The sequence below is a fragment of the Doryrhamphus excisus genome, chromosome 20 (genome assembly GCF_030265055.1).
Source record: "Doryrhamphus excisus isolate RoL2022-K1 chromosome 20, RoL_Dexc_1.0, whole genome shotgun sequence".
NCBI lineage: Eukaryota > Metazoa > Chordata > Actinopteri > Syngnathiformes > Syngnathidae > Doryrhamphus > Doryrhamphus excisus.
The window spans coordinates 6,564,944-6,580,986 of record NC_080485.1 but is presented as its reverse complement, the minus strand read 5'-3'; the positions used below and the strand labels follow the sequence as shown (position 1 = coordinate 6,580,986).

General features: G+C 39.9%; 1 protein-coding gene across 7 annotated transcripts in view; it reads right to left on the bottom strand.

The window, feature by feature from the left end:
- LOC131108086 (signal-induced proliferation-associated 1-like protein 2) overlaps positions 1–16,043 on the bottom strand; it is a 104,248-nt gene that overhangs the window by 27,487 nt on the left and 60,718 nt on the right. For all 7 annotated transcript variants that reach the window (XM_058058842.1, XM_058058840.1, XM_058058843.1 and 4 more), the window contains 5 exons: positions 12,834–13,008; positions 11,274–11,377; positions 9,919–10,076; positions 7,955–8,531; positions 3,471–3,745 (listed from right to left, as the gene is read on the bottom strand). In XM_058058842.1, the coding sequence (XP_057914825.1) occupies positions 3,471–3,745; positions 7,955–8,531; positions 9,919–10,076; positions 11,274–11,377; positions 12,834–13,008 (1,289 nt within the window). The remainder of the gene's footprint in view (positions 1–3,470; positions 3,746–7,954; positions 8,532–9,918; positions 10,077–11,273; positions 11,378–12,833; positions 13,009–16,043) is intronic.

Genomic DNA, 16,043 nt, shown 5'->3' with positions numbered 1-16,043 from the left:
GGGTCTGGGTGAGACTGGGTCGCATCAGGTTTTCCAAAAAAAAGCATTTATTAAAAACAAAAAAATTTGGTTCCAATTTTCTACGAGAAAACATTGATAACATTGAAAACTATGATAAAACATTCCACTGTTCCCAAATATCTTACTTTTTATTTTTCTACACAAAATAAGACGAAAAATAAATAAACAAATCAAGAATAAAGAAAATCAATCAATCAGTAATAAATAAATAAATATAATAATAATAACGGCAAATAATAAAAACTTAAGAAACCACATATAGTTGGTGGGTAGACAAATTATTTTTTTCAGATTAAAATGAAAGCATTATTAGAGCCCTGTAGACATGACAAAACACGACTATAGTCACATTTATACTCTTTTTATTTACAACATATTGCGCAACTGCAGGGTCTTGAGACACATGCTAACTTGCAAACTAGAGAGCTAGCGACCTAAACGGTAGCCTTCAAGTTATTTCCTTTAAACTTAAATAGCCAAAAACTTACCACTTCCACACGGATAGGGAGGATAACTATTAACAGTTATTTAACCTTTAACATGAACATTAATCAAACGTAATAATTTTTTCTGGGTACATGATACCATACAGCATCCATATCAAACTTGCGCGGGCGGCACTAACATTAAACTTTCATATCAAGGCGGGGGCTTCAAACTAGTGTCCTGCGGGCCACATTTGGCCCGCGGGCCGCGTGTTTGAGAGCCCTGCTTTAGTCATTATTTTATAATAATAACAAATAATAATAATACATTTTATTTGTATAGCGCTTTTCAAAATACTCAAAGACACTTTACAGAAGAATGGAGTTGAATAAAAGCAAGTAAACAGTAAAAGATACGTTAAAATACAACATTCATTGGTTAATACACAGCTAAAACATGAGTAAAAGCGGGGCGGGGCACAGCAGTCAGGTATAAAAAGTTAGACATTAAAAACAGATTTAACGAGGTGGGTTTTTAGTTGTTTTTTGAAACTGGGAAAGTCAGGGCAAGCACGGAGTGAATGGGGCAAAGAGTTCCAGAGGGTGGGGGCAGCGATGGAGAAGGCTCCGTCACCCCAGGTTGAACCCATTTTGACGGAATAGCGCTAGGCTAAAACCACATCCTTCAGTATACAGTATACTAGGTACACCTACTGTTACTGATACACTACATATCTGCTTGGGCTTCAGACCTAGTGGCTAAAACTGTTTAAGAACGTTAAGGGGTTGGCTGAAAAACAAGGACAGAACTAGATCCACCATCATGTGACATGAATCCCAAATGATAAAGAATACATATACAACCCTGCCCATATTTGGTTAAGAAAATATTTTTCTATGTGAAGCAGGTTACATTGTCAAGAGGTCATGAGACTCGAGTCTATTGTTAAGCTTGCCCCCATCTTTCAGGTCATGGGGGAGTTACTGGGGGCCTTCGAGTCCCGGCTGAATTCCTTTCTTTTGAGATAATTGTGAAGAAAGTGGAACGCTCATTGTTGACTGCATCACTCAAGAAACTCAAAGACGCAACCCGCAAAAGGAATTGAGTGCTCTCGAGATTCTTCACCAGACCTCTCGCCTTGAGAGAATATTCACAAGACCCTGTCCGAAGTGCATGCTGTGACCACAGCTCTTGGATGTGGGATCAATCTATGTGGGATGATTGTTTTGTTTTGATTTGTTAGCGTCCCTGAACTACAATCGTGATTGTCATGTATGTTTGTTGATGTTGGTAAGAAGATTAGACATCAGATCATCACATCACAGAGGAAGCACGTTATGGGCCATCATCTGGGGAAACAAATACGCTGCTCCTCTGTTGCCAGATGAGAACACACGCTTATAACAAATCTGTGTTTACTGTGTAATGTTTGACCTGTTAATATAAATATACAGGGGTCTGTTTATTCATCTTCTGTTGAGCTGTTCCTTCACTTTCATGATTCCAAAATATTCATCCGTAGCAAATACTCTACAATATTGTTCCTAAACCCCAACTTCTTAATTTCTAAGACTAGTAGGAAATGGTAGAGACATTCTGTCGTGATTATTTGTAAAGAGTACTGATGTAAAGGGTACTGATGAACTGGGCAGTTGTAGCCTGGAACATCCACAAAACAATGCTCAATATCAGGATTGAGAAAAAGAAAATTCCCTGGTAAGTTGTATATTAAGTAAGGACTATGTTAAAAAGCCATAGCATTTCAGTATGTGGAATCAAACTATGGAATGGATTGAGTAAGGACCTCAAACAATGCACAACGATGAGCCAATTCAAGAAACAATACAAGCAGTTGATGTTTGCTAAATACAAGGATGAAGAGTCTTGAACCAGTCATGATGTGCTATACATATCACTATATTGACACTTACTATGGTACCCATTATGGCATTGGATGCTCATATCACCTCCTACTTCGGTACGTGACAAAAAAAAAAACCCAAAAAACATAAACTATATTAGGAAAGCAGGAAGTGAACAAATGTAACAGTTACTGATTGTAAAAGTACCAGATGGAGGGGTAGGATTTAATAAGATTTGCTTCTTCCTACTGCTTTTGGACATGTGGAACTGTGAACCGATTATGGGATGCACTCAATTGTAATCTGATGCATGTTCAAATGAAATCAAACCATTACCGTTACAAAGATACCATACAGGTTGATCCAGAGCATGCTCAGTGGGTGTCGAGTCTGGTCAGTATGTTAGTCATGCAGGAATTGGGATGTTTTTAGCTTCCGGGAATTGTGTACAGATGCTTGCAACAGGAGGTGATGGTCGTGGATGAATGGGACAAAAATGAGCTTCAAGATCTCATCACGGCATCTCATTCAAAATCCAGTCAATAAAATGTACCCGTGTACGACATGGGCTTACCCACACTACAACCCCACCACCACCGGGCCACTCCATCCACCAAGCAAGTGCATTTTATTGATAGCAGTTTGACACCCACAGTATGCCCATATGTCATCTATTCATAAGATTGGGAATAAAGTCGCGATAGAGCTCACAGGGCTGGAAAAATCATTTTGACACAGTCCATTCCATCTCATCGTAATATCTGAAATATGTTCTTCTGGGTAATTATGTCTCACCGTGAGTGAGTGTTCCCAAAAAGCCAGCCCCTCCCACTCTAATTGCTGAACAGAAGAATGGGGAGGACATTGAAAAAACATAATCTGCAAATGTGAGCCATTAGACAAAAGCTGTAGCGCTGAGCCATTCATCTAAAGGTTCCTCATTATTATTAGTCAGACATGCTGACACATTACGTGACACACCTACATCAACATACAGAGAGCTTCATCTGGACGTAAGCTTTCAACAGAAAACACAGCAAGTAAGCATTTTTCCTATGCTAATGAGCTAAAATATGAGCAGAAATGCCACCTGATATGCAAACATGAGCTTGTCCTCTAATGAATAGCAGCGGAAAGACAGTCGTAAGCAACTTTTCTTACCTTCGGGGGGTCCCGTCTTCATAAGGTTGGATGATGACCACCTTGACAGTGATGGAGGTGCGCAGCAGGTCAATCATCTGCTCGTGGGTGAGAGTAGCAACAGCTACCTTGCAGATTTCCACCAGTCGGCTGCCCTGTCTCAAGCCTGCCTTCCAGGCAAAGCCAAAGGGCTCCACGTCAGCCACTATTCCCTCAAAGTTGACGTGGAAGCCAAGCTGACCCAATCCGTTGCGCCGTAGAGTCATCTCCGTTGTCTCACAGCCTCTGGTTGTGATCTGGAATAAAGGCCTGTTTTATTAATATGTGCAATATGAGTGTAATTACCTGATTGCAGAGAGAGCGGTGTTGACTTTCATGACTGTATTTTATTTATAAACACTCAAAAATGTTAATAATACTCAGTAGATGGCAGTTATGCGGCATTATGGAAGTAAAACGCACTAAAAAGAGGTCAAGGATAAAGGCCTGCCATCTATTTTTAGCCTGACAACATAATTCGACAAAGCTATTCCTAGGCCTCAGCCCAGTGCCGAGCGCACTGTGTTACTGGATGGTTTCCCAAAAGTGTTTTCAGGAGAAGCACTGGAGAAGAAATCGCACTGTTCCCAATGAGCTTTAATCACTCGCCAGATTAGTCTCGGTTCAGTTGTGGTTGACTGCCTCTATATACCTCAGAGTAGCAGCTGGCTTCAGGGACACATTAACTCAGACTTTGGCCTGTCAACACTCTACCAGATTCTCACACTAGCAGAAACCCTACCCTGCTGTGTGAGGAGAGCTCAGACAATCAGGATGGACCAATACGGCTCAACCGTGTCCTCTAAGTGAGACACAGTATTAAGTTTGCTTTGTGTGTGGGCTAGTGAGTCTAGTTTAGTCTTTTCAGAGCGATAAACAAAGTCCTCGGTTTATGACGTTACAAATATGCTCCTGTAAATTAGTGAAAAACTTAATATTGGCCCCGTCATCACGAGACTCCCTTGAGAACTAGTTACAGTGGAAGGATATACCCGTAGCTACAATCTCAACACTGGATTGTCATCATTAAATGATAAAGATTGTATTGGGACGTCTACCCGGACGTCGTGAGGATAACAAGGAGGTGGTCGATCAACAATATCCATCCAGTTTCTGTATCGCTTATCCTCACGAGGGTCGCGGGCATGCTGGAGCCTATCCCAGCTGTCTTTGGGCCTCTGAGAGGCGGGGTACACCATGGACTGGTGGCCAGCCAATCACAGGGCACATATAGACAAACAACCATTCACACTCACATTCATACCTATGGACAATTTGGAGTCGCCAATTAACCTAGCATGTTTTTGGAATGTGGGAGGAAACCGGAGTACCCGGAGAAAACCCACGCATGCACGGGGAGAAAATGCAAACTCCACAATGAGATACCCGAGCAAGGAATCGAACCCGGGACTCCTGGTGACAGTAATAACTAAGCAGCATAGTGCTTTTTATTAGTTTCATTTCATTCTTGTATTTATTGTTTTTATTACTTATTTTATGTAATTCTGTGTACAATGTGAGTGTAATTAAGTGTTAACTTCGATATGAGTTCCGACGAATATTATGCCTCACTTTTGGCCTAATTCTGTGAGACTTCAGGGTTTCTTCATACACAGAGGGGTGAGAACAAGAAGTAAAAATACATTTCTGACCTTTTTGGGACACATAATACACTCATGGTTTCTCAGTACAATATGATTAAGTCAACAATAATAAAAGATGTGTTGAAAGGTACACTGCTGTGACATTGACTCCTTAGAGGTAGTATTACTCCCTAATCAGTCACCCATCATCCATATTAAGTATATGTATTACATTTTCTTTTACTTATGTATGATATTGCTGAACGTGAGCTGCTCAGTGACTTATTGAATATGTCACTCATCAAAATTCAGAACACTTTAATGTTGTTCTTAACTTTTTTTTGCTAAGCTATGGCTTAAAGTATTGTTTAGTCAATAAATGTTTTATTATGGTGCAATATTTTACCCAATAACTGATTATTTCTGCTTATGTTCCGTTTAGGATTTGCTACTGTTCAAAGATAAAACATGTGGAAGTCAAACTTTAGCATTAGACTGATGACGAATATGAGAGCGTGATTGTCATGTGACACATAGATTGAACCAAAAAAAATACATAATCACAAGGGCTCTACATAATAAATGAAGCACTGTGACTTTAAAAAAAAATGCTGATTCCAATTCTGCAGAGCAGCTTAAAATGTTACAACCCCAGCAGTCCAAATCTGAGGAGATTTAACATACTAATATGCAGTGAAAAATGGAATCTTCAAAAAAAAAAAATCAATGTTTTCATCATTGTAATCCAAAGATGATACTTTCACCAATGCACACACATGGAACTCTGGAGGAAGGGACCACACATAGGACTGTGATGACTTGTCCAGTAAAATTCAAAACATAGGGCCCCGAGCGCACCACCACCTCGCCGAACAGGATGTTACCACAAAGCTTTTAGTGCTGCTCTGACACTGCATCATACAGTGGCCAGTTTATACACATTACATCACAGGCTAGGCTGTCTTTAAATCCTTCCAATGTAACATTATTTGGGTCAACTTCCAGGACATTTGCAAAACCACCTTTTGGATTAAAATGTGCAGAGTCACTTCAGACAGGCTTACTATTACGGTACTATCCTACTTCTTTTTGTGAAATACCCTTCATAAATCCCATGGGCAAGGGCAGTGCAAAATGTGAGAGATTTGCATGTCCAATGAGGAAGACATCTCCTCTGGCTAATCAGAAATGATAATATGGCTGCTCTGTTCATTCTTATGATGAGTATAACAACTACAGTAAGGTTACTACTTTTGAAGAATACTAGGGCTTTCCGTGTGATTCACATTATGCAAAGTCTCCGTCCTCGGGCCCATATAAAAGCTCATGATTTGCAATTATAATGTAAGAATACAGTGTGTTTTTTGTTGAAGGGAGGGGATAGTTTTGATTGCTTATATGTGATATTTACAGATTAATCTTTTTCTAGAAATTAAAGTGGGTCAGTGTTTCTCACGCTTAACAATGTGATAAATATGTTTTTACTGTCGTCTCTCACTGTCACGGGTCGAACAATGCATTTTTTTCAAAAAGTAATTATTGAATACATGATTGCCATTTCGTGGCAAAACATCAGTTATGACATTAGATTACATTACATTCACACTGCATGCCTGACATAGGGGGAAAAAAGTTGTCCTCCCATTTTGTGTGGAAGTGGTAAGTTTTTTTGCTTCTTACTTTGACCTTTTTCTTCATTCTGTTTGCAACCCTTAAGTTTAGAATGAATAAATTTGAAGCCTAACATTCTACCATGCTAATTTTAAAGCGGCGGCTGTCTTGTGTCCATGCAGTGATTTTGCAATTATAATGTAAGAGTGCAGTAAAAAAAATTGTTGAAAGGAGGGGAGTCGAAAACAAATGGGATAGTTTTGATTGCTTATATGTGATATTTCCAGATTAATATTTTTCTAGAAATTAAAGTGGGTCAGTGTTTCTCATGTTTAACAATGTGATAAATGTTTTTACTGTTGTCTCTCACTGCGTCACGGGTCGAACAATGCATTTTTTTCAAAAAGTAATTATTGAATAAATGATTGCCATTTCGTGGCAAAACATCAGTAATGTTACACTGATGAGATATGACATTAGATTACATTCACACTGCTTGCCTGACATATAGGGGAAAAAAAGGTTGTCCTCCCATTTCGTGTGGAAGTGGTAAGTGTTTTTTCTTCTTACTTTGTCCTTCTTCCTCATTCACTTTGAGACCCTTAAGTTTAGAATGAATAAATTTGAAGGCTAACATGCAGTGATCCCATAGCCAGCACATTGTAAACAAAGAATAAAAAGAGTTTAAAGGCAACTACAGCTGTGTTATTTCATGTCTAATATGTTAAAACCATAATGAGAAAGTCATAAATAGTCTTCTGATGTTAGTCTTTCAGACCCAAAAACTGAAAAAATAGAAATACTGAAATATAATTAAAGAGGAAATTAATTAAAGACAGCAGAAAATGGTCAAATATTTGCCACAAATATGCATAACACAGTAACAAAAAATGTTTGCGAGATTCATAACAAATTAGCCAATACCAACAAGGGTCTTACATTCTGAACGCTATCCAAGACAACTCAACCAACTGAGTATTAGCAAATTGGAAAACTGCACCAAACCGACAGCTGTGTGATTCTCTGTACTCCATCTATGCAAATACAGAATTAAACACACAAATATAATTTGCTGTAAATACAGCAGAAGTAGAGTTGGCTAGTCTTCCAGTGACAGCAGTGAAGTAGGTCAAAGTCCTTGCCCAAAGTCAGCTGGGATAGGCTCCAGCATAGTCATAAGATACAAACATTCACTTGTTCTCTCCAAAGGTCCACATTAGCAGTAATTCAGGAAGTTTAAAAAGAAGGAATTGTTAAGACTGAAAGACTCACCTCTAATCTTTGCACCATTTCCCGGATGTCTTCTCCGCAGTTGTCATGAGCGGACAACATGACACATTCGCCTCGCTCGTAGAAGATTTTTATACTCATAATCCCTGAGGTCCACCCGATGACATCACGACAAGAGCAGTTGAAAACCACATTTTTGGATTCCTCCTCAATGAGCACAATGAACTCATTGGATATGCCGAGCAAGCAGTCCACGTCCATCGACTGACCAAAGTCCCGGGCTCGAACACTCCAAGTGATGGCTCCCACACTGAAGGTATGGGCATCCTTCCTGGGTTTTACTTTCTCCTTCTTCTTGGCTCCGAGGGTGATGAAGCTAAATTTGACTGCAGAGTCAATGGTAGCGGTGCTAACAAAGTTTTCCGCCAGGTCCTTTAGGTACTCCTGACGCGTACGGGTCGCCATTGCTCGGAACTTCTCTGACTTATGTGCTGCGTTTTCTCCATTTATGACTTTGGCAAGGAGGAAGTCCCTAAAAACTGCAGACTTTGGGAAAGTCACAGACTTTGGAATGGGAGGGCCAAATGGAGGCACGTCTTTTGACCTGGACACAGCCACACTGGAAAAACAATATGGAGTTAGTGCATATATAGTACATACGTATATATATATATTAGGGTGCATCAAAAAACACAATTATTGAATTTTGATATGACTGGGTACTAAAAGTGTTCCAATGTATGTAGAAACAACACATAGAAAACATTTTTCCAATACATGATTATTTAGGGGTGCCACCATACATCTGTTTTTGTGGAATAAAGTGGTGAACAGTTCAATGGTCGCCATGGAGATTTGAGGTCAGCAAAGACTGCAGCTCAAGAACTCTGAGGTGATCTTCATGTTTTTGTTGGTATTTATACTTCTATTACATATTACTAGCAAATTTGTGGTTTTGTCTTTGTAATTTGAATGATTTGTAGTCATATTTATAGGTATTTAGTGCTCATTGCTTCTACTGTAGCTAACATTAGCTAGCTACAGTTTGCTAATGACAGTTAGCTAATAGCTGAGCAAGCATAACATCAACAACAGTAATATAGAGTAGACAGTATTGCTGATGCCTCATATTTATTGAGAGTGGTACTGTAGTCCTACATAATCTGATATACACTTATTTATTATTTTAGGCACTGTGCAGCACAACCCACCAGCTCTCCTAAGATGCTGCCCTCAACAACTAGTTCCTTTCAGACTAGCAGTCGCAGCTTGGTCTTTGGTCTGGGCCCCCTTTGATAACCCTATAGAAAACGATGCTATATAGAAGTTCATTGTACTCAACATTTCCAGGTCAACTTTTTGGCAATTAGACTAGAAATTGCACATTTTCCGAAATTTTACAAAAGTTTATGCGTGAGGTGGCACCCCTAAATCTCAATGGATTTCCTCAAAACTTTTTTGACATTTTTATGTTCATTAGAAGAATGCCAGCCAAATTGATATTATGAATTTAAAATTCCCCATTCAAATTTGATGCACCCTAATATATATACACCCAATTGTCACCCAATTAAATGTGGAAATGACACCACCCTGAGACAAGCTCATTTTAATCATGTGCTATGAAACGCTGGGCTTTCATGTCTCGACTCCAGACACACTCAGGAAGAGATTTGTAAGTCGTAATTTTCAGGTGTCATGATAATAACAGTTTAATAAAGGCTTCTTCTACTCTCAGGTACTTATAAAGTCATGGCAAAAACCACTGAGAGCACTTGGCACAACATTATCATTATTCTTCTAAATGAATGCCTGTTAAAAGTCGCAGACAGCCTTTATACCCATCAAAAGATAAACACACCCACTTACTTTGACTTGGATATTCATTTAGTACCTCTCATTCCAGTGCACTATGGCTGTAATATTTGTTGATTTGACTCGACACCACGAACTGTGTTTAAAAATAGCTTTCCAGAATCCTCAAAAGGCACACTTCTTTTATTTACCTGTAGCAGACATTTTCAGTGCAGGGGTTGTGGACTTTGACGATGACAAACACATGCTGGAAATGAGAGCGGATGTTCTTTGGAGTAAAAGGAAGGGCCCCGGGCTCCTGGAACACGATGGTAACTATATCATTGCCAATGTGCCTCTTCCGTAATAACTGCAAACAAAACAGAGACAGGAATTACATTTTAAAAGGTCACATTTTGTTATATAAGAGGTTATGTTAATTCATTCTCTTGATAGGATGTCATTTATTGTGTAAATGTAAGTTTTTTTCATTTAGTCTGCTACTATACTCATGAATAAAATATACTGTGGATTAAGTCTAAACTAAAGATTAAGTCTTAACTAAATCTGCGTTATAGGATTTTAGGGTAGAAAACATCCATCCCTAAAGCTAGTTTCAGAATCAGAATTGTAATGGTAATGGTTTTATTTAATTTGAACATGCATCAGATTACAATTGAGTGCATCCCATAATCAGTTCACAGTTCCACATGTCCAAAAGGAGTAGGAAGAAGCAAAGCTTATTAAATCCTACCCCTCCATCTGGTACTTTTACAATCAGTAACTGTTACATTTGTTCACTTCCTGCTTTCCTAATATAGTTTAAGGTTTTTTGGGGAGGCGAGGGGGGGGGGGGGGGTTGTCACATACCAAAGTACGAGGTGATATGACCATACAATGACATAATGGGTACCACTGTTACATTTGTTCACTTCCTGCTTTCCATAATACAGTTTAATTTAATACAGTTTAATACAGTTTTTTTGTTGTGTTTTTTTTTATTAATTAGAATTAGACAGGATGATTGTGGCAAAATCTATTTGGTGCTCAGGGAACTTTACCAAAGATGATTAAAGAAAGTAAAGACACTTTTCTATGTTAATAAGAGACAAAGACCACCAGGCGTATTAAGTCCCTTAAGTTTATGAAACATTAATGTGGCTCCAAGGTTTCCAAAATGGAAACGGTGTGTAAATAGTCAACGAGCGAACCTTTGGGATTGCGATTTTATCACACCAATGGTTGTCAGGCAACTACAATCACTTAATTCCACTTGTTAGCGGAGACACAGAGGCACCGAATGCAGAGTCAGGTCCAGCCCCTGGGGATACATTGATTAAAATCCTACTATGAGGTAGCGTTACCATGGCGATACTCATACTTTCAAGTGATGGGTCGTTACCGTGGCAAAATGAGCCCTCGGGGGATATTGGCAGGAGTTTGGATTGAAGGTACAATAGGAGCGTTGCCCTTCTACCTACCTAGCTAGCATCAATGTGGTTCACCAAAAAGGCACAAAAGCATGGTGGCATTTTGATGGAAATTGATGATTGTGTTGTTCACTGACCTGTTGCCTGTTGTTGGGGGTGTAGGGGAGCATGGTGGATACGTGAAACATCAGCTCATAGTCCTTGTAGGTGGTGTAGAGAGAATGTGTGCCGGTGGAATCAGCTGGAACACAACACAAACAATTCAGACATATGGTACATAACCAACATTGGCCGCATGCTTGAACCAAGGAGTTGTGACCATCACAACAACAGGGCTCTACATTAAAAACAAAAATTACTTGCCCATGCGGAATCCTTAAGGTGAGAACTACTTGCACGAATATGCTGATAATTCATCAGATAATAGTACTGATGCATTGTATTTGGAGGAATGTCTGAAACGTATGTTAACATGGCATGCCATACTACCTTACACATGGTAGTCGTAGTAAGCAGTGATATTTATAAGTTGTGCACCACAATGAAACATTATTGAATAGACACATTTGTGTACTAGTAAAGTGTTTTTAATCCAGAAAAAAAAAATGCTCAACGGTCAAACAATAATTTGTGAAGCAAAGGTGAGAAAAATCCACAGAGAAATGGAAGCGCTAGATTTTGTAGCTTGTGCAAAATCAGCACTTGGTATTGGATCTAATGGGTGGTGTTTCATTGTGACCACTTCAAATTGTCACAGCAATGTGATTCACTCACCTGTGCCATCATTTGATTTGCTGCCGCTAATAAAATACTTGTTTAGGAGGCACTGGTTCATCACTTTTTGCTGTTTTCCTTCACAAGTTGTTGAAGAATTAGACCATGTTGGCAGGGACGCCATGATAGATGTTTTCCTAGTCAAACCATCGCTGATTGGTTGATCGCCAACAAGAACGGGTGTGGGTAAAACGCGGACTGTGGACTGCGGACCGCGGTCTAAATAAACGATTCTGATAGGTCCATTTCAAGATTTGCAAGGATTGGTTTGCAAATTACCACCGGAATTACGCAGTCCGTGTTTTACCAACACCCAACAAGAACCGCTTTTAAAAAAAACTCTTGGCAGTATGGCATGCCAAAGTGCACTTGCCCAAATTTTGTTTTAACTTGCCCCGGGCCATCGGTACATTGTTATTGTCGAGCCCTGCAACAATTAAAGATAGTATCCTTGAACATGTGAAAGGATCTGATTCCACAATGCCAACAGTGATAACTAAGCACTGTCTCTCCCTCCCTTGCAACAACCATTTCAGTGTGCAAGCCAACCAAAGACTCTTTTTTTAAAAGTACTGTTTCATTTAATTGTTGTATTACATTTTTACTGTATTTAATATGTCATTTTTGTCAATGTTGGAACTAAACTTGCTTGTAGACCGAGGACCTCCTGTACAGATTTGAATGAACAGCGCCTCTGCTGGTTGCACCCAAGTAGTGCACTCCATTAACCAACAATTCCACATTGACAGAATACCTAATGGTTCATTTAATTAATTAATCAGTATGCTGGTGCATAATTTAAATCCCTTAGAAACATGTAGAACTTCAAAGAAATGAACATAAGGCATCATCCCCCCTTAGCTGGAGTTTGGGTATGCAGGTTTTTACATTGTTTAGCTTGTGTGCTGTGTGGTGCGTCTTACTTTTGTTATCTAGCTGCGCTCGGTACTTTGTAAAGCCTTTCAGGCGCACTCTCTGGCCGAGTAGATCCAAGAACTCTTCCAATGCTGGTCCGGCACTCTCGTTATTGTACATCTCTTCCTCTGTGCTCTGGCCCGCCTTGCAGTAAAGAACACCCACCTTGTGCTGGAAACTTAGCTGAAAATAGAGCACAGACTCTGTGAGTAAATTTCCTGTTGACGATGTATAACACATAACACTTATGCATACTATGCATGAGGCACTCAAGGCCAAGAGTGCCCACTTTGTCACGTCACAGCTGATGTGATGGCTTTCATGAACTCTTCCAGGAAAAAGCAGAAACCCTCTTTAATAATGATATTGATCTTGAATCTCACCAGGTTAAAAGTTGCAACATATGAGCAACCATTAAAGTGGACACACGGTGCCTTTTAATGCCTTTTAATGCCCTAAAGATTTATCATTAGTTGATTTGTAATAGGGCGGCACGGCGGACGAGTGGTTAGCGCACAGACCTCACAGCTAGGAGGACCTGGGTTCAATTCCACCCTCGGCCATTTCTGTGTGGAGTTAGCATGTTCTCCCCGTGCTCCCCGTGGATTTTCTCCGGGTACTCCGGTTTCCTCCCACATTCCAAAAACATGCTAGGTTAATTGGCGACTCCAAATTGTCCATAGGTATGAATGTGAGTGTGAATGGTTGTTTGTCTATATGTGCCCTGTGATTGGCTGGCTGCCCCGCCTCTTGCCCGAAGACAGCTGGGATAGGCCCCAGCACCCCGTGAGGAAAAAGCGGTAGAAAATGAAAGAATGAATGATTTGTAATAATAATTATTATTATATTGGTATCGCAGGCGGCACAGCGGTCGTGTGGTTAGCGCGCAGACCTCACAGCTAGGAGACCAGGGTTCAAATCCACCCTCGGGGATCTCTGTGTGGAGTTTGCATGTTTTCTCCGGGTACTCCGGTTTCCTCCCACATTCCAAAAACATGCTAGGTTAATTGGCGACTCCAAATTGTCCATAGGTATGAATGTGAGTGTGAATGGTTGTTTGTCTATATGTGACAAACTGTGATTGGCTGGCGACCAGTCCAGGGTGTACCCCGCCTCTCGCCCAAAGACAGCTGGGATAGGCTCCAGCACCCCCGTGAGGAAAAAGCGGTAGAAAATGAATGAATGAATGAATGATTTGTAATAATAATTATTATTATATTGGTATTGTCAAAGTCTGACAGGTCAAAATGACATGTGGGTCCTCATCAATCTTTAATGTCTCACTTCTCCTTGATGCTGACCAAAACAGAGAGTCAAAAGGGGAAATAATAAATGCCCCCCACCCATTTGGCACCTGTTGGCCTGTACCTTCAAGCTGAAGACAGCTCCTTGAGCTTGACCCAGGGTCAGTACAACAAAACAAAAAGGTTTCTGTTGATGTGAAAATGAATGGAAACAACATGGAATAGCCTTTCTCCTCCCTTACAGGTCATCAGCTCCTGATGTACTGCTGACACGGTTGTCATGGCGACTTCCTCTATCAGGCAATCTGCTGAGCACTAAAGTGGCAGCAGTGACAGAAGGCTATTACACCATGGCAAGCAGTGGAAATGGCGAAATGAGAGGAAAAAAAACCCTGCATGACTTGGGCTCACTTAACCTTTTGCTCTTGTTAGGACTTTTTCCATTTGACATTGACCTCAGGTGAGCATGTGTTACACCTTTAAAAGTGCAAGCACATCAGCGCACATAACAAGTGCTTTGGTAAGGACCCTAAGATACAGCAACAACACATCCACAGTAACAGTTATGTCCTTCTATAGCAGGGGTCTCAAACTCAATTTATCTGGGGGGCACCGGATCTCGGTTCTGGGTGAAGCCGGGCCGCATCAGGTTTTCAAAAAAAACCAAAACGCATTTATTAAAAACTGGAAAAAAAATCAGTAAAAAAAACTATCTTCAATGCTTCTGCTATACCCTACACTTTTTCAGTACTTTGGTTCCGGTTTTCCACACCAAAATATCTGATAAAACATTCCACTGTTCTCAAATATCTTAATTTTTATTTTTCTATACACAAAATAAGATAAAAAATAAATAAATAAACAAATTAAGAATAGACAATAAATCAAGCAATCAGTAATAAATAAGTAAAATAATAATAAAACAGCAAGAAAAACATAAGAAACCACATAATGTTGGTAGAGAATTTTTTTTCAGATTCAAATGTACAGTATTAACAGTTATTTAACCTTTAACATGAACATTAATGAAACTTAATCATTTTACCCAATTAGCAAGTTAGCATCGTACTCAGTTCCATCTGGGAGCAGCGTCGTAACTTTAACAACATGTTTGATGAGATGCTTTATCTTGACGTGTATTTTCCGTTTGATTCCAAATCATTTCCTGCATTTATTTGTACCCGGTGTCATAAGCCTTTAGCTTCATTGCTCATCCAAAGCAAAACAGGACGGGGTAACAGGGTAGGGTAACAGTATGGGCGGGGCAAAATCTTGTTAATTGTGTCCGGTGTGCACAAAGCTTTAAGCTGTCATTTCAACATTAAACTTTGGTATCAAGGTGGGGGCCTCAAACTAGCATCTCACGGGCCGCATTTGGCCCGCGAGTTGGAGACCCCTGTTGTATAGTAACACAAAAGTGTATGTTATTTACATCATCCTAACTGAAAGCAGTATCGGGGAACCTATGAAGAATAAACAAAGAGGAAATTAAATCCCAGTCACGATATACATTCAAGTTAATCCTCAAGCCTCACCATGATGACAGGGGATTTACTTCTTAATTCATTCTTTAGGAAGGGGTGTTGTTACAATAACAGCCACATAGGATACATACTGTGTAGTCGAATCTGCGGAACATATGTAACATGAAAAGTGATGTGGCTAGTTGTGAATGTTTTGGCTTGACTGCCTTAAACCGAATGTGTGTTTTTAATATTTCCCTAATAGAGTGGAACTGCGATTTTCGTACACTGTGGTTTTTGATTAAAAGTCATGCTAAAAATATGTCTCTGTTTTAATGCATTGTCTCCGTTTCCGTACAGACGGACAGTGTGCTTAAACTAGTTCAAGGAGCGCCTAAACAGAGCATCCACGCCTTGGTCGCTCTGTCCCTGCGAAGGACAGATAGTAGTTCTTTTTGAGGTGGGACACAATGGACAGATTCTAGCCAGGGAATTCTTTCTTCTGTGTGTG